Raw genomic sequence first — 17,894 nt, 5'->3', positions numbered from 1 at the left:
AAGTTCCCGAATCCAACGAGTTAACAGAGTCACTGAAAGCGAGCACAGTGCTATCATGTGTGACCGAAGATCAGGTGATGTTTAAACAACCTTTCTTCAGCCACACCTGCAGATGCTGACATGAAATAAAAGGCATACCCTTCCGGGAAACTGTAGAGATTCCTCTAGAAGGAGCTGCGAGCGAGGCTCGTTTTCAGGATCTACCAAAATCATGGTGATTATATGTAAACGATCAGAGCAGGAAACAAGTAGACCGTCGTGAGACAGGTTAGTTTTACCCTACTGATGATGTGTTGTTGCAATAGTAATTGCAACAACACGACGGACATTACCGTTATTAGCTTACAGTGTGTTCCGTGTGTGTGTGTGTGTGTGTGTGTGTGTGTGTGTGTGTGTGTGTGTGTGTGTGTGTGTGTGTGTGTGTGTGTGTGTGTGGTTCTGTAAGGAACTTTGGTCTCAGTGTGTCAGAGTCTCGGTAGCATTTCGGAGTGTATCTTGGCCCCTGTTTGTGAGTGTTCTCTGTGTCAACCACAGAGGTGAGTCTGGACTGAGGAGATCCTTCAGTGGTTCTTATCGTAGTCCTTCACCATGCGCTTGATGTGGAACAATTTGTGTCTCAGCCTGCGACACTTTTTCTTCTTAGACTGGTAGTCTGACGTCTGCAAAGCAGCAACAAACACCAACTCTTAACACCAACTAACGTTTGTTCAATCTGTGCAATGATGAAATTCTCAAACGCACTATAAATAGAGGGAAATGATGAGAAAAACTTCATCCAACATAAACGTAAAAGGTAAAAGTAAGAAATGGAACACTAACATCCTGCTTTAGTAACATGACACCTCCAATTTTGACAATATAGGCATGTTTTGATTTTTTGTTTTGTTTTGTTTTTATGGAACCAGAGAAAAAAACACCTCACCTGTTTCAAATCTTTCAGCTGATTATATTCCTCTGCCACAGTCTGAGAAAGAAATAAAAAAGAACATAGTGATATATGAAAAAAACTAAACACTGAATCTCACATTCTTTCTGCTTCACATCTCGTTCTGTGATGGTCTCTGTCTGAAGATGTCCCAGATAGCAGCCTTCTGTCTGTTGAGCTGAGTCACTTTTCTTTGTTATTTGGACTGTTTCACATAGTAGATATAAAGTATAGATAAAGTAAATAAGTGTTATTTGATGCTTATGCTGTTCCTGTTGAGCAGAATGATGTTCTTATTATTGAGATACTAATACAAAGTAATATTGCTTTCGCCTTTGTAATGACCTGTGATTGGTAATACTATCTGTATTACTACTTACGCATAATAGGTTTTTATTGCAAATAATGACAAACTTGTATCATGATTATTGCTTGTTCATAAACAGAATATAATTTATTTTCAGATATTCAGGAAAAAGGATGTACATGATATAACGCGTGAATGTGTGAACCACTAAAATCATACAAAAAACATAAAGTAAGAGGTTATATAAAGATAAATATTTTTGTCATTTTGTTTTTAATTGAAAAGGCCGGTGGAGTGAGTTTGCTCAATGTGAAATATTGAAGTGTATCATAGTGTCACACCCAGGGCAGGAGTGTCTATTTCCATGGTCTTATTATTTATCTCCCCTCACTGTCGGTTGTTGTCTTTTGAGGTGAGCGCTGTGTTTTCTGACCTGGTATTTGACAGAAGTCTCGTCCAGTGTGTCCAGCTGCCGGCTGAGTTTGTTCAATTGATCATTGATGTCGTCCATTTCAGCACACAGGCGCTTGTACTCCCAAAGATCGGCATCAAATTCTCTCTTATATTCATGGCGCTGCGCATCTGAAGTTATCTCTGGATACACACTGGGGGACAGCAGAGAAAGAGAAAATGGTGAAAAAGGAAAACAAAAGAAACATTCGTCTGATATTGGGAAGAATCAAAATGACAACCTTATTGAAGTTTTTTTTACTGTAACAGTGACATTTTTCGAAGACTATAGATGAGTGAGAATTGATGAAAATAACAGTGTTTAATCCCTCCATAACATTTCTGGGATGTGACCCATGAAGAGTGCCGTCTCTGCGCTAACTTCCACTTTTGTACCTTTGTTCCAGTTTTCTCACTATTCCTGAGAAAAACTCATGTGAACCGGCATACCTGAGAGGATTAACTACTCTCCTGGACAGAATAAGAAATAAGCAAACTGGCCAATGGACTATTACAGACGTTGTTGTTTTACACAGTATTACATTACTGCTGTATACCTAAAATGTTTAAAACTGCCTGGAGATGAAAAGCACGTTCATGTGAGGCTCATTTTCTGAGCTTATCGCTATTCAAGTACCACGATTTAGGTCTGCTCTCAAGAGAGCAAAAGTATTTGACTGCAATCTACAATGTGAGTTCTTGGTTAATGACATTTTCATCTCTAATCCAAGCTGCATGTGAGCAGGTCACAAATAGTACAGTCACCTCTCCAGTTCATCGCTATCCAGCTCATTGCCCGTCTCTCCGCCCGTGGTGTACTCCGTTTCATACTGAGACTCATCCAGCTCCGGGTTACGCCGGCGTCTTTTGCCCCTGTGGGCTGACGGCTTGCGGCCACCGCCCGTCTCCTCTGAAGGGCTGGAGCTCGTCCCTCCACCGTGAGAAAAAACCTCCAATGGACGAGTGGTTGTTCTCTCTGGGTATCTTCTGGACAGACACAAAAACATAAGACAAATTTGTCAGCTGGAAAGCAAAGACTAACAATTGGTTCCAAGTGCACAGGAACAAACTTTTTTTTTTTTTAACCCTCTACTAAACTAACACGTCGTTAAAGGAACAGTTTAGTGTTGATATCATCACTTTTTCTTTTTATTAAATATGGATACATTTACATTGCATAGCTGACAGTAACTATCAAATTGCACTGAAGGAAAATACACATTATGTTCCAAACATCATGATTTAACTTTTTAACTTATGGCAAATAATCATACAATCATCAGTGCTACGATACCTGCACCATTACTACTTTACATATTACAGTGAAAAAAAATTTGACGAATGGACTGAGTTTTATTCAATGTAAAGATAAATCGAGTGCTTAGGTACAGAATCCAGTGGCTGCTGCAGGGGTACCAGCTAAATAAAGAATTTAAGAAATTAAATTTTTGAATAAACTGAAATAAAACTTTTTTGAACAAGATTATTTACGTACCCAAACCATACTGACCTAAATAACAAAAAGGACGTACTGACCAATGTGACACATAAAAAAACAACATGGGTAAAAATAAAAAGATTTTGAGCCACTTCTGTTATGAATGGTCATAACCTTCAATCTGGCTTTGAATCACACAGAAGCTCGAAATGAACAGAGGAGAGTACGGCTATTTACAAGTACAGAAAGAAACATGCTCAATTTTGTAGGTTTAAAGGGATTTGCTAAGGAATCCAAATAAAATGGCACAAATATTAGCAGTCCTTACAAAAAGATGAATTATGTCAACAACACAACACATGGCAGGTCTTCAGGCTCACATTCTTTTCCTTATGAAAATGCTGGCCGTGTTTACTTTGCGAGAGAGGAAATCATTGAAATAGAGGGTACTTTGAACCAACTCGAACTGCTGGCGGTCAGATGACATGTGCCTGTTTCTGTAAGTGTTATTAGACTATAAAGTGTACAAGACACCATTTCTCACACACTGATTTTATAGGCACTAAAACAGACAAAGGAAGTTTATTCATAAAATCTTATCTTTGATAAAAATTAAGTACATTTCTCAACAAACAACCTGTCTTTTCTCCACCTCCTCAGAGAGTTGAATGAGAATGAGAGAAAAAAAACAAGAGAAAGTTAATCCAACAAGGGCTCAAAGGTCACACACACACACACACACAGACAGACACACACACGCACACGCACACAAACAAAACCGCAATGTATTTTCATAGGCTTTAAAAGAGATATTTCTTGTGTGAGTCACATGACTTGAAGATAATTTGTTGTGGGCTTTTTGTTGTAGCAGTTGCAGTGCAACGTTGAAGATACTTTCTGAACATAAGTAAATTATTCACAGCCATTGCTGCTTCGCCAACCATTTGTACAGTTGGTGAGATAGATGTAATTCCCAAAATACAAAAAATTAAAAAATTAAAAATTAAACCCTAATCCTGCATCCATGAGCCGACATGTCTTTCTGACAAAACATCTAAATATTCCTGATGAGTAATATTTAGCTCATTTGTTATTTGGAGTAACACACTCAGACATGCTTAGCTAGCGAAAATGGATATTTTGAATTTTGTTTTACGGCGACCCATAGGACACATTTACAGCAAATACACCTAAATATAAAGTTAAACACTAAAAACTGAGGAAGAAATAGAGTGCTGTACTCAGCTCTTGAAAAAAAAAGACATTTTTCTGAATGAGAAAAGGGCTGAATAGAGAAGGTCACTTACTCATTGTTGTCAAAGGCATCTCCATTGTAGGAGCTGCTGTCCACCTTGGCAGGGGGGTAGGAGATAACACTGTTGGCCGAGGCGTTGAGCAGACCGCCTCCCTTCTCTGAAACCAGCAGGGTCGGGGCATCCTGAACGCTGCGACTTTCCTCTACATTGTTCACCTACAGCAGGCAGGAAACAACAGAAGGAAAACACTCAACAAGCACAAACAAACAACCGAAACAATTGAAACCTACACAATGGTAAAGTTATGTTCCTCATTTTCTGCCTCATATCTGCTTTAAGGAGGCATTATTTTGATTGCTAATGTTTCACTGACAAACCAAGTCACATCAGTCGCATGTCTTCAGTAAATTGAAATGGCTCTTATCTGTTCAGCATCTGTGTGGTTTGGAAAAACTCGCTGTAACCTATTGTAACCTATCATTTGAAGAATAAATCGGCTCCAATCGGGGATTTCAAGAGAGAAAGAAAGAGAGACATACAGCATGATAATTAGTGGTTAAAATTTGAGTGAGCGGTCAACCCTGAAATTGGATGTCACAATGCAACTACTCAAGGAAACAAGGGTTTTCTGTTCGGTTCACTGCTGGAAAAGGTCATGATAACAAAAACAAAGAAGAAATACAGATTAACGAAGAATATATAAATCAGTCCCAAATAAAACTAAATCTCAGAAGTTGCAGTGTCACACCTTTCTCATTCACAGGATTTGACTAAATCTGCCCCCACTATGAGTTTGTTGTGATTATCTTGAGACCGAAAGTGATTATTCATCTCAATACTATAAACATACAGAAGATTGAATAATGATTCCAGCCTGGCGTTTACCCTTTCCATTGTCTTATATCGTCATGAACATCTGGAACGGATCTGCTCTGTCTTCAAACAAAAGAGGGGCTCCCATATAAAAACACGACGCTTAATCTCCTTTTCCTTGTTTTTCCCATGAGGTCAGAGATCTGCATGCATGGATTTGTCCCACTGAAGGCCCTGGGATTGGTCAATGTTTCATCCAGGGCATTTATCAGTCATCTGAGGTCTTTTAGAGGAACTCTACACAAAGTAGGGACATTATTGAACGCATCCTATTCTATATGTGCTATAATAACAGTCAGCTCCTCTTAACACCAGCAGACACTGGAATCTGATTGGGGTTTAGTATTTGAGAACTATTTATTGCTTTGTAGCATAGCACAGTCACTGCTCTTCTCCCAGAAGTCCTCGCAGTGCAGCAGCCATGCCCCCTAAAAAACAATAATCATGGTGGGTGGAGTGCTTGGTTGGGAAAGAGCTGCCTTTCTTGCAGCTGCAGGAGGATCCTGTTTGAAGAAAGTAGTTCATGCAAGGATATTAACAATGCCCTCTCAGTGTGCAGTACAACAGGCAACTGGACTAGGAGCAGGAAGACCGCGAGCACAGTCAGAACGCCTGATAGTCCTGGAGAGGCAACATTTCAAAAGAGAGAGGGCCATGGAGCACATTGAGACTGTGGGGGACTTTTTGATTTAGATGCAGAAATACATGGAGAAGAAACAGATGTAGGGAAACACATGTAGAGCGTTACAGCGCTGGAAACAAAACAAACTCATACTGACGTGAAGCAAGAGTCATAAAAGAGGTGTGAGAATGTGGGACAAAATATAACCTTGACATGTTCGTACGCCACCAGTGAAAAAAATCTGCCTGAATATCTGGGGGAAAGAAATTGTGTTTTCCTTTAATGTGATGATACTTTCGAAGCAAAACCAGTGGCTTTGATGCTTGTCAGAGTTCACATTGATAGCACATTGATTTTTTTTTGTTTGTTTTGGGTTTAGAACCGGGTTCCCCTCACAATTAAATATAAATTTGCAAAATGATGCACTTTATCAACTATGATCAAAGCTTTAACAAAAAGTACCCCTTTGTCGCTGTTTTTCATTTGTGTAAACTAATAGTTCAGACAGAAACCGTGGACCATGTGAGGGCAACTGTACCATGTGTAAAACACAGCTACAACAAACACCAGCACACACAAAACAGAACCTGATTTGTCTGTCACAACAATAAGTTTGCCATCACAGGATTATACCAACTTTCAACTACTTTCACATTTCATACTGCTTTTCCAAACAATATCCACTGGCTGTTGGGCTGTTAGTAAGAAGCCAGCTCCGGTGCTTTTAATCTCCATCTGCAGTGGTTCCAGCGCACAGAGCGCGCTGCAGGAACGGGCTGCGGTGACCTCATGGAGCAGACACAATGCGGCCGTCGAGGGCGAGCTGAATGCAGCCTGTGTGTGAGGTCATCAGAGCGAGCCGAGCCTCCCCGGGCTCGCCAACAGAGACGCTCCAATCGCAACACAGCCACGGCGTCAGGCTGTCACTGGACTAGTGTTTAGGGAAAATAACAAGGCCGATGACTCATTGTGTGGCTCACTAATGCAGGTAGTGCAGCACTATCACACTCAACCCGAGGAGAACGTCTCGAACTTTGAATAAATAATTGTAGGTTTTGTGGGACACACTATATCTGAATGGTTATGGTAAACACCACATGGGTTCTGGAAGTGATTCTAGGCCTTACAGGCAGCTGCATTTTCACTGTGTGGCAGAAGCCTGTTTTTCTTTTTTTTTTTTAAACAGGTCAGCACTGCTCTGGTCAAAAATTAGAAATGTAAAAAAAAAGGAAGAATATCTGTATACGATGATCACAAAGTCAAAATTCACCTTTCTCCTGGTAATTCAAATTTTTAAATTGCTTAATGCAGTGACAATAAATAAAGTCGACCTGATGACGCCAGTAACCATTACTCCATTATGAAACACTGGGGCCAGTCATAGGAGTCACTCCACACTCGCCTCATCTACTCTTTTCTGCTTGTAAATCCCTGTGAAAGTGACGCTATTCTCCAAGCAACCTCTCTCAGACGCAAACAGCAATACATAATGCAATGTAACAATAGATATTTTTACTGCTCCAATTGGTCATTTAAAGGCATAATTCTATTAGAAGCAGCTGTGGGCAAAATGTACGTACATGTGTTTAGTACTGTGGTAGGCAAGGAGAAAATCCAGTTCAATGTTCAATTCAAGGCTGTGTTTTTCACAAAAATGTGCCCATATGCTGATGACATTCAGTTAACCATATGACAAACCATCGCGTGAGTGTTGTTTATGATCAACTGTTAAATCTACAAACCTGAGCTCAGAGCTGGCGTTTTATGACTCTGTTACCTATTGCAAGTCAATGTATCAAACAGGCGTCGTCTAAAAAGGGGCAGGTCAAGTCAATCATCAACCCAAACTTCAGCTTACAGCCTCCTGTGACAAGCGTGCAACCGATGTCTGAAAAAGGCCAAGAACCGCTCTCCAGAAACCACCTGCCTGCTCACTCTCCTTCAGGTGGTTAATGATTACTCAGAGTGAAACCAGGTCACGCACCGTGAACAAACAGCCGGTCGCTGCTATCAGGCCTGACCCTGAACACAGTGACTCAGTCATAAGGAAAACGGTTGCTGTGGTGTGATTGTATCCCGGCTGGAGCCTATAAACTCACAAATCTCTCTATATAAAGCTTCTCGTGCACTTTGAACACATAAAGACAAGTGACTAACAACATGTGACTAAACAAGAAGGCAGTAGGGTAAAACAAAATAACTTTTTTTTTTTAAGTAAGTTACATTATTATAAAGTGAGAAAAAAACTGCTGCTTAAAATGTCGTCAAATAATCAAATTTGTTGGTGCACATTGTAATTTATCCTCAGGCTGGATTTAACTTCTGTGTGAGACTGTTCATTTCACTGCCTGCAAAACCTCCAGGTCAGTTTGGGCCAAACCCTCATTTTTTCCTCCCCCTTTGAAAATCCCGTCTAAACCCAGACTTATTAAATTTGGACAATCGTCCGTCATTCTCTTACCCATTCTTCAACATCTCTGCCCTCTGAGGCCTTCCCACCAACGAGCGGTTCGTCCCAGTAAATGTTTGGCTTCCCGTAACGCCAGATCTTCCCTCTCGTTCGTTGCGCAAAGAAGGCAGCAACACCGAAGGCAATGACCACCAGGAATCCACACACCATAGCAACTCCCTAAAAAAACAAGAGAAAAAGAAAACGTCTATGAAAGAATACTGCAACCAGTTGCTGAAATACCTTTTAAAATATTATTAATAGAGTTTAAGTCCAAACCACCTTGTTATATTTAGCATATCCCTCTTGTTGACTGTTTTATTCTTCATTATTAGTGCACATATGATAGATTGGGTTTTTTAGTTTGTTGAAATAATAATTGAAAATGATTTCAAAATGTCAACACTATAACAGACTTCATTTAATGCTATAAATGTCTTTTCCTGTTGATGCAAATTGATTAAAACACTATACATATTTTTAAACCTGCACCCCTCCCTTTTTTTTTTTACATAAAGTTCATTGTGAGTGGAGGTGTCAACCTGCACGTCACCAGTCGAAAGCCGGAGAAACATCAAGAGGCTTTCAGCTTTAACTTTAATCAAGGTCAGTGATTTAAGTATTCACTGCTTATCTAGAGATATGAAGAGGAAGGAGTTTCACGGAAGTGGGGTAGCTCTCTTGATGAGATTTCCACTTGCTTAAGCCAGGTACATGGTGGTGCAGCTGCTAATCAGTATGTACAAATTAAACTGCATTTGCCGACAGAAGAGCATGCTACAGCCCCGTGCGTCTCATATGTTTTGCTTTTTCACTCATGAGTAATATTATGATCCCTGCTGATAACTCCGCAGGTTTTAATTTGAAATCTTTAACTTTTAAATGTGTTTTCTATCATCTGTTTCAATCTGTTTCAACAAACTGACAATAAAATATGTACAGGGAAATTAACCAACCTCTTGTGGATCCACAAAGCAGTAATGGTACAGATACTGATTGTAATAGGGGAAGCCTCCCACTCCTCCCATCTGGGAGTAGCTGTTCTGGTGCAGGCTCTGGCACAACGCGAGCAGCGGATTGTATATGATGCTGGAGGAACTCTGCGCCATTGGGTTCACTCCAACAATGTATACAATGTTTATGATGCCCTGCAAAAAGCACAGTCAGTCATCTCACAATTAGACACACTGATGAATATGTGTGGGATATTTGTTTGAGATTACTGATTAGTGAAACCAATTGATATAACTCCTTATCGGGGTTCAAGTATGGGAAAGGCAGTTTCACCAACACTGAAGAATTCAGGAGGAATCATATCATTCTTCAAGAAGAAAACTATTCTGCTACGCCTCAAAGCTTCTTCGGTGCTCTCCAGTCTGTCTCTAAAATACTTTGCTACTGATCAGTCTGACTACTGACTCTGTGGTGTTTATAATGCACAGTGGATATGGAAAATATGTTGAAATAAATCATTAAAACAATCGTGTACGAAATTCACTAAGGAGTGAATTAGAAACATGAGACATAATACACCTGAAGAGGCGTTTTAATTGTAAAAAAAACCCAAAAAAACTAGACACCAAGACGTTAACAACAAACCGAATCTCATAAAAAACAGTGTATTGTCATATTTGACGTCACAGTGACACTGCTTAAGTGTGACTCTGACATCTGTGTATCAACACGCAGGAGCTAATTCAGCTCATTCAACACTAATTGACTGCAAACAGCTACAGAGAACCGTTTACAGTTGAGCAGTTTACAGCTATGTGAAACACTCTTGGTATCTATCATCCTCAGACTTCAACAAATTCTTCACAACCTTCTTCATAACATGTGTGAACTATTAATGGCACAGATAAAAGAAAAAAAACACAAAACCCATAGCTTTCTAAGGTTAAAGCACAGGGGTCAGCCAAACATATAATTAATACTGTCTGAGACTAAACTAAACTATTCCAAGGTGCAACCACGATACACACTGAAGGACTGTGTTATCTGTTATGCTATGCTGCGATTTCAGTCTGAAACGTTGTGTCTTCTGGATTATCTGCCTTTGTTTTCTCTGCCAAAGAATGAACTATTGTTCATTTTTTCACCCTGACAGTCTCCTAGCTTACATTAATACAAACCTTGAGATACTCAGACACACTTTAAGATGTACTACATGTATCCACTCTGCCACAGCACAGCAAGTGAGATAAAAATCCCTAAACTCTGAAAACAACTGAGTGACTTGTTAAACACAATGCTTTGACATTGTGACTCCTAATGTTATTTCTGGTTCACCTGCCATTTACTTTTGATGGAAGATAAGAAGGCAGGATTAAGTTTTAGGTAGAAACGTCACTAAAATAACCACCGAGCAAACATTTACACTAAGAAGGTTCATATATGTGACACCAACCTATAAAAGCCAATTAGTGATCATAAGTTCACTGAACTAAAAATAGCAGAAATTATCAATTTTCTGAGTGCTTCTTGATAAACATTACTGAGGCTGCAGGCCAACAAATTTCACAGATAGGCAGTAATCAACGAGCAAGTTTGGTGCTAAAATCTGAATGGGTATTACCTGCAGAATGGCCATGATGATAGTGCTTATCAGGATGGCCAGGAAGAACTTCCTGCTGCGGAACATGTTGGATTTAGAAAAACTGGCGATGAAGAAGCCCAGGGACCCTGCGAAGTTAATGGCTACTATGGCAATCATGGCTGTTTTGGCCGAGTATGGAGAAATGTAGGAGCCATAGTTCCCATAGTTCCCATAGCCTCCATAACTACCAAAGCCTGAGCCATAGCTGCCACCAACGTATCCGCTGCCATAGCCTATACCAGCACCATAGCCCAATCCCGCGCCATATCCATACTGTATGTCCCACATGAGTGTGGAAGCCACACAGGCAAAAATCGCCAGACACAGCAAGATCACGGTAGCCATCATGGCTTTGACGATCCCTGGAGGCGACAGCCATTTGTAGAAGTGCTGCGGCTTGTCCTCAATGTAGTAAGATCCCGGTGGAGGCGGGTATGCGTTGTAGTCACTCTGGGGGCCGTGGAAGCTGCCTGGTGGACCATAGCCGTTGTTGGAAGGTGCGGTGAAAGGAGGGCTGTAGACCGGCGGGCTATCATAATGCTGTTTGTCAAACATCATTGACAGATGTCTTGGTCTAAAAGCAGAAACGACAAAACAGAAGGACTCTAAAAAACATGAGACGGCAAAGAGTACCTCATGTGGTTCAGAAGGTCTGTGCAGTTCTGCTTTAAACAGCACTGATATGAGTGAAGCTACAGGGAAAGATATGGAAGATAGGCGTGACTCTCTCTGGTACTGACATCCAGTAACTGAAGAGAGTAAATGTTTTACAACCTCTATACGAGTGTGATTTATGGCGGCTACAGCTTGTTTGTGCAATTTTCATTTCCTCAAGTTGAAGCGACACTCAAACCACAGTGTTTAGATCTTTCAACTTGCCTAGAGTAAACCTGGCTTCAGTATTGACACAGATTGGAGGACTGACTTTAACCTTAATGTCTGTAAACTGGATAAGTCAGACTGATTTGGAGATATCGGTACCAGGGTAGGGTTGACTGACACCCAACCACAATACTGTCCTTTTTGCCTCCTCACAGAGACTGCAGGAGTCTCTCTCTCTCTCTCTCTCTCTCTCTCTCTCTCTCTCTCTCTCTCTCTCTCTCTCTCTCTCTCTCTCTCTCTCTCACTCTCTCTCTAACAAACAAACACACACACACACACACACACACACACACACACACACACACACACACACACACACACACACACAGTCTAGATAAAAAAGAATTTTCTGCTACAAATTTCTCAAAGTTCTGTTCAAAGGTTTCAAGGTTGTTCATTCCTCCACGCTGAGTCCTTGGACAGTCTATATGTTTGGTAACTTTAGAAAGACGAGAACCTCAGCAAGTCAAATATTTCATCTTTATTTGTTTTTGCAAACTGTCTTCTTCATTTGATAAAAATACAGTTCTGACAGCAATATCCTGAAAAACACAAGGGAATATATCACATGGTCTGAAAAAATATAAAAAACAATTTTATCTCCTCATTTCACTGTTTCTTAAAAAAAAAAAAAATCTGTAGTTCCAGAGCTCAAGGTCAAGACTTCAATTTTTTTAATCTGACTTTACTGCGGTATTAAACTGAGAAAAAAAACATATGCAAACAGAGAATAAAGAAAAGAACTTGCTTCTGATTAATCCTTCATCCACAGACCAACAGATTATTATCTGCTTCATCTCATCTCAAGTAAAAAGTCCAAATATTATCTTGTTTTGAGCTGATCACATGTTGACTGTGAATCCTTTCCTCTGGATTTGTTAAGCTTTGCTTCTATTAGTTTTTGACCGGTAGGTTACCGGCTTCGAGAGATTAAACGGTTCGCTCAACTGAAAAACTAGTGAACAGTTTGTTGTTCCTTCTACAAAACTAAAAGTGCTGCATGAAGCCCATAGTTAGATAACTCTGATATAATCATAGATCAATTTTAATATTAATACGATAATTGATTAAGGCTCTGGCGAAGTACTGCATTCTGTGGCATTGACTTTAACCGCATTCAGCAGTCCTGGTTTCTTGGTGGGACTCTGAGCAAAGCAAAAATCCATTTCAAGGTTTAGACAATGATAGGCATACTGCCCCTGGCACTGCCCACAGCCTAATAACTCTACTTCTTCTTTATGGGACTCGGCACACAGAGCAGAGGAGGTCTCGCCTCGAGGTCTCGCCTCGGAGCCTCCATCCCAGACACCTTCCCATTATAGCCCCCTTCATTCCACCATATCTTTCATCCCCTTTACAATTGCCCTGTCCCCTGACTCTCTTCCCCCTGTCTCCCTCCCTCCATAACTTCTTGCTTTTGTTTCGGGAGCAGGAGGGGCAAAAGTCAGGGCTGCTCGTCACGGGAACAGTGTTGCCATGGAGTCAGCGTTTAAAAAAAAAAAAAAGAAAGAAAGAAAGAAAGAAAGAAAGAAAGAAAGCAAAAAGTGAGGCACTGTCCAGGGTGGATCAAACAAGGGCTCCTCTGTGCTGCTCGCGACTGGAATGAGGCAGAAAACAGAGGGAAGGGAGGACAGGTGGACGGTACTTTGTGCGCTACAGTGTCAGGTGTCCTTTAATGTTGATCAACAGGCCGTCTTGTTAGCAAGTGAGTTGCAGCTGATTTCCTACCTCCACTTTTGTCTAACTTGATAATCATGATAAACACGAGAGTTCAGCTATCCTCTGTGACACATATCCCCGTCACAGTATCAGAAATACAAATGCTAATTCTGACCCTTCAAAGCACTTAACATACTGTTAAAACACTATCAACTTCAAATTCATTTCTGCTTATGTACAGAAGGATGAAATCATGAGATATCAGCACCATTGAGGATCTAGTCCAACAGTTTGTCTTGGCCTGTTTATGTCTCAAATTAAATCACACCTCATGTTCCTGGAAAGCAGATGTCCTGCAATAAACTTATCAGGACACACCAATAGATCTCATGGTGGAATTCACAACACTACAAATTAGCTAAATTGGTTTTACTCAAAGACTGTCAATTTTGCCTGAATCACTGGCATTTCCCTCCAAAACGCATGCATAGAAGGACCTCTGTTTCAAACAGATATCACAGGGAAACATTTCTGTGAGAACAAAAGCAATAAGTGTCTGAAGTCTTTCTAGACTTTGGTGATTTTTACATCTCCTATTGGAAATATAACTTTTTGTTTTAAGGTTTTTTTTTTTGCCAGATAAATCTTTCTCATTATTTACATTGAGTATTTTGAATACTAGTAGACATAACAGAGATCAATGTTGGCCAGGCAGTCAACAATGACACTTTGTTTTCAGTTGAATATTCATCTTAGTTGTGCACAAATTGCACAGTATCAGTGCATAAGGAAATTTTGTTATAATTTACTTTCATATATTTTTTTCTGTAGCTGCAGCTCGACAGCTGTAGTAAGAATTTAGCGGTAGTAGCTGTAGTATGTTTAGTAGTGTAATGTTTTGCCAGAAGTTGGCTCACACGTCTTATTTTCAAGCAGGGCAGAAAGCTCAGTGTTTGGACCACAGTCACAGGTCAGGCCAGACACCCACCAGCCGCCGCCTGAACTCCACTGAAACACAGAGACTCTATCATCTGCTGCTGATGATGGAATTCCAGTTATACAGTCACATGTCTTACATCTGTCAAAAACAATTAGGCCTCTGCCCAATGTATGCTGGGACCCTCTTGCACACAGGATTCAAGGAAAACTTCCTGTCCAAAAACACCCAGCTGAAAAATCTCTTGAACCATAAAATCTCCCAGGACAAAGACACTTGCTTACTATTGCCTTGGAAAACTATTCCACCCACTCAAAAGTCCAAAGTCTTCTGAGGAAGTGGAGATTTAACAATTTGGAAACTTTAGTGGCACTTTGAGGCATAACTATAATGGTTACATTGAATGACTGACTGACTGATTGACTGATTGATTGATAAGTCAAACACTGTCAATCTTAAGTCCTCATAGTGAAATTCCAGAAACTCTATCGTTCCATCTCACTCCCACTACCACTTTGCACTTCTGCCATGTGGGAGAGATGCTTGGAGTAATTTTGCTGCTACACAGGTTTTTTTTTATTTTTTTTAACATGATTACATCCAACAGGACCATATTTATTCATACCTTTAGACTTTTGAAAGATATGCAGTTTGGTGAATGAACAAAGAAGACCTTTTCTTTAGATATTTGGGAGGAATGTCTTTTTTTTTAACTTTTTTTAACATCAGCTGTACCTTTCCTCTGTCATCTTTACAATCTACATAATATTTTTAAGAGATTTTAAAAGGCGTTTTGTCTGGTTTTTAATTTAATTGACCTATCTCTCTCTCCCAATTTAACTAATCAGACTTAATTTGCTTGGTTTTCACTGGTCTTTTAATCATTGTATTAGTCTTGGTTCAACTGGGCCAACCTACATGACAAGTGCAGTTTATATATAAAGTCTGACTACACAGGATGATATTTAATGCAACTAGGCAACAAATTAACAATAGTAAACAAGATCATTCTAGTAAAGGCTGAAGGCTAGTGGACTGGACTGAATTGGTTTTAGATAATAATTTTGTACCTGAGGGTGATGTGTAAGCAATGACAGTATAACTAAAGGTAATACACCACTAACAGAAGCACCACAGCTGTACCAGCAAACACATGAATCATACATATGGATAACACAAGTATTTATAGGCTTGAAACTGGCCCACTTGCATCTACATACATCACTCATGTAAACACAGCTTCACCGCCACCGTTAGAAACTCCTAATAGCAGGTTGGGAGTCTGTGCTGTAATCTCTATAGTCACAGGTGTTGAGTTAAAAGGTGTTTTTTTTAACCACATCCACGCCGCATGGCATCAGTTGTTTTGTTTTTAAAAGGTTACAAATGGAATGTGTAGAAAATGGCCAGAAAAAAAATAACAACCCTAAAGTCTCAGAACTGCTCCGTGGGTGAGGAGCCACCTGTCGAAGCCCCGTTACGTTCCTTGAAATAGTCGCTTAGAGCCTTTTCATCAAACAGTTCGGTCGTTGTCGGGTTTTGTTTAACAGCTGTGTTGAAATGGATTAACATTTTAAACAAAAAGCTCAGTTCTCCACACGGTCGTCTTACCTGCGGGTCTCTGACCGGGGATAAAAACCTGACCGCTGCTGGTCCCGCTTCCCTGAAAAACTCTCCGTCCTGCTAAAACTTCTGCCTCAGTTGAAACACACACAGGTCTGGTTCAGAGTCCGTGTTTTCCTCTGATTCGGAGCGATAGTCTCCCCGGGAGGTTCACTGCGGACGGCTTCAGGTAGCTGCCCCGGGCCGGACTCCGGACTGCAGACTCCACACAGCCTGCGAACCAACAGGCGCTTTGTCCCGCCCGTCCGCGAGATGAGGCCCGCCGCTGCACCGCCGTCTGTCCGCCGCCAGAGGGCGCTGCTCCACTCAGACTCCACGGAGCTCACTGCTCCACCCTGCATACAGACTCCACAGAGTTCACTGCTCCACCTTAAATACAGACTCCACAGAGCTCACTGCTCCACCCAGCACATCGGCTCCACGCCGTGGGCGTAATTGACGTGGGGTACGTGTTGGACATGTCCGACTGTAACTATAATCCATTATTAACGAGTGGTGAAGTGCTTTTCCGAGCCGTCATTAAACGCATCTTGAGCGCACAGTTGGATGGGCGTCCGACTGGAGGAGCGGCTGACAACAACTCAGCATCTTTTCCCCCCAAACAAACCGTGTAAGGTGAGAAATGCTGTTACATGCAGATAATGTGAGCTAAATGATGTCAAGTGAAACATGAACTGTTCAGTAAGAACACATTCCTATAAGCAAACTGTTTCTTAGTACACAAAATGGAATGGAAGTACACAGTGACAGGCTAATAAGTCAATATTTTAATTTATTGGTATGTGCAAAACTAATCACAATAGAGTAAAATGGTATAATAAACTATACTAGCTGCCTTTAAGAACACAAATAAAGCAGTAATCAAATAAAATCAGGAAAAAATGAATTAAAAAAAAGTTTAAATACACACTACATCTTTAAACATTCATATCAGTTTTAACTTTTTCATGTTTTTCAGTTTTGCGCTCAGGCCTCCCTGTCCAGCAGGTCTCCCTCCTCCAACACATTCTGCAGATAACAGATCATTTGAATCAAATGTGTTGGCAGAAGGAAACATCTAAAAAATGCTGGAGGCCTGAGGGCAGAGTTGGGAAATGTCAAGGCACTCAATTATCTCTTGATTACCAATATTGACAAATAACAATATCAGTTCTAGTTCGTTTAAAACTAAGCAGTCTCAATAATATAACTAAAATAAAGTTATATTACAAAAACAGTAATTTTGTTGTCCATCATCTACAGTTGAATAACTATGATGTTAGTATTTGTGTGGGGTCAAGACCTATATAAAGGAAGACCTGAATTAAATATACATCTGTGATCAGCCAATATATCTCTCCCTAATCCTCCATCATAGAAATAAAGAAGTCCCTGCTGCTGACCTCTGCTGTGTCTCCTTCTTATGGAAATACATTTATTTTATTTTATTAAGTGGAACACGTGGAATTTTTAAATAGAATTAAAAGTGAAATTGCTGTGGAAATAAAGCACAAAGTCAGTCTTATGCCACAGACATTTTTATCTCTGCCACTTGTATTCTCTTTTCACCAGTGCAGACCCGGCATGGTGTTTTTACTGCTGGTCTGTCTGTCTCCTCCCTGACTCTGCTCTCTCTATTGTGGCAATAAAGATTTATTTTAGCTATCTGGAAAGCTTTACCAAGCACAGGTTCTGCCCAGAATTGAAAGAGGATTGGGTTTATTTGTACCATGAACTAACAAGTGAGGGATGTAACATTGGTAACTATTGTTATCAACTCTACTTATTCTTATTAAATTGCTTGACATATTGGCAGCACCATCATTAAATCACACAGACTTTCACAAAGCAACACAAACGTTTTTCAGCGCAGTTCTTTGTTACTGTATTTCTTTTAT

At 40.3% G+C, this 17,894-nt stretch overlaps 1 protein-coding gene across 1 annotated transcript; it reads right to left on the bottom strand.

Annotated features, from left to right (window-relative positions):
• Window positions 1-356: 356 nt before the first annotated feature.
• On the bottom strand, window positions 357-16,106 carry LOC115381922 (occludin-like). The gene is made up of 9 exons (XM_030083566.1): window positions 16,006-16,106; window positions 10,896-11,490; window positions 9,277-9,468; window positions 8,333-8,500; window positions 4,428-4,591; window positions 2,448-2,666; window positions 1,666-1,837; window positions 923-964; window positions 357-659 (listed from the first exon to the last, which is right to left on the bottom strand). Exons 2-9 carry the CDS (start codon window positions 11,472-11,474, stop codon window positions 561-563), a joined length of 1,635 nt encoding a protein of 544 aa, XP_029939426.1. The 5' UTR covers window positions 11,475-11,490; window positions 16,006-16,106; the 3' UTR covers window positions 357-560.
• Window positions 16,107-17,894: the final 1,788 nt, after the last annotated feature.

The sequence above is a fragment of the Salarias fasciatus genome, chromosome 23 (genome assembly GCF_902148845.1).
Source record: "Salarias fasciatus chromosome 23, fSalaFa1.1, whole genome shotgun sequence".
Lineage (NCBI taxonomy): Eukaryota > Metazoa > Chordata > Actinopteri > Blenniiformes > Blenniidae > Salarias > Salarias fasciatus.
This window is presented reverse-complemented; position numbering and strand designations above follow the sequence as displayed.

Excerpts from the sequence above, each read along its gene's own strand:
- LOC115381922 (XM_030083566.1), bottom strand. The coding sequence starts at position 11,474 with ATGATGTTTGACAAACAGCATTATGATAGCCCGCCGGTCTACAGCCCT. Across the intron at positions 4,592-8,332 it reads GCAGAGATGTTGAAGAATGG|GTGAACAATGTAGAGGAAAG; the intron begins GTAAGAGAATGA and ends TGCCTGCTGTAG. Across the intron at positions 965-1,665 it reads AGACTTCTGTCAAATACCAG|ACTGTGGCAGAGGAATATAA; the intron begins GTCAGAAAACAC and ends TTTCTTTCTCAG.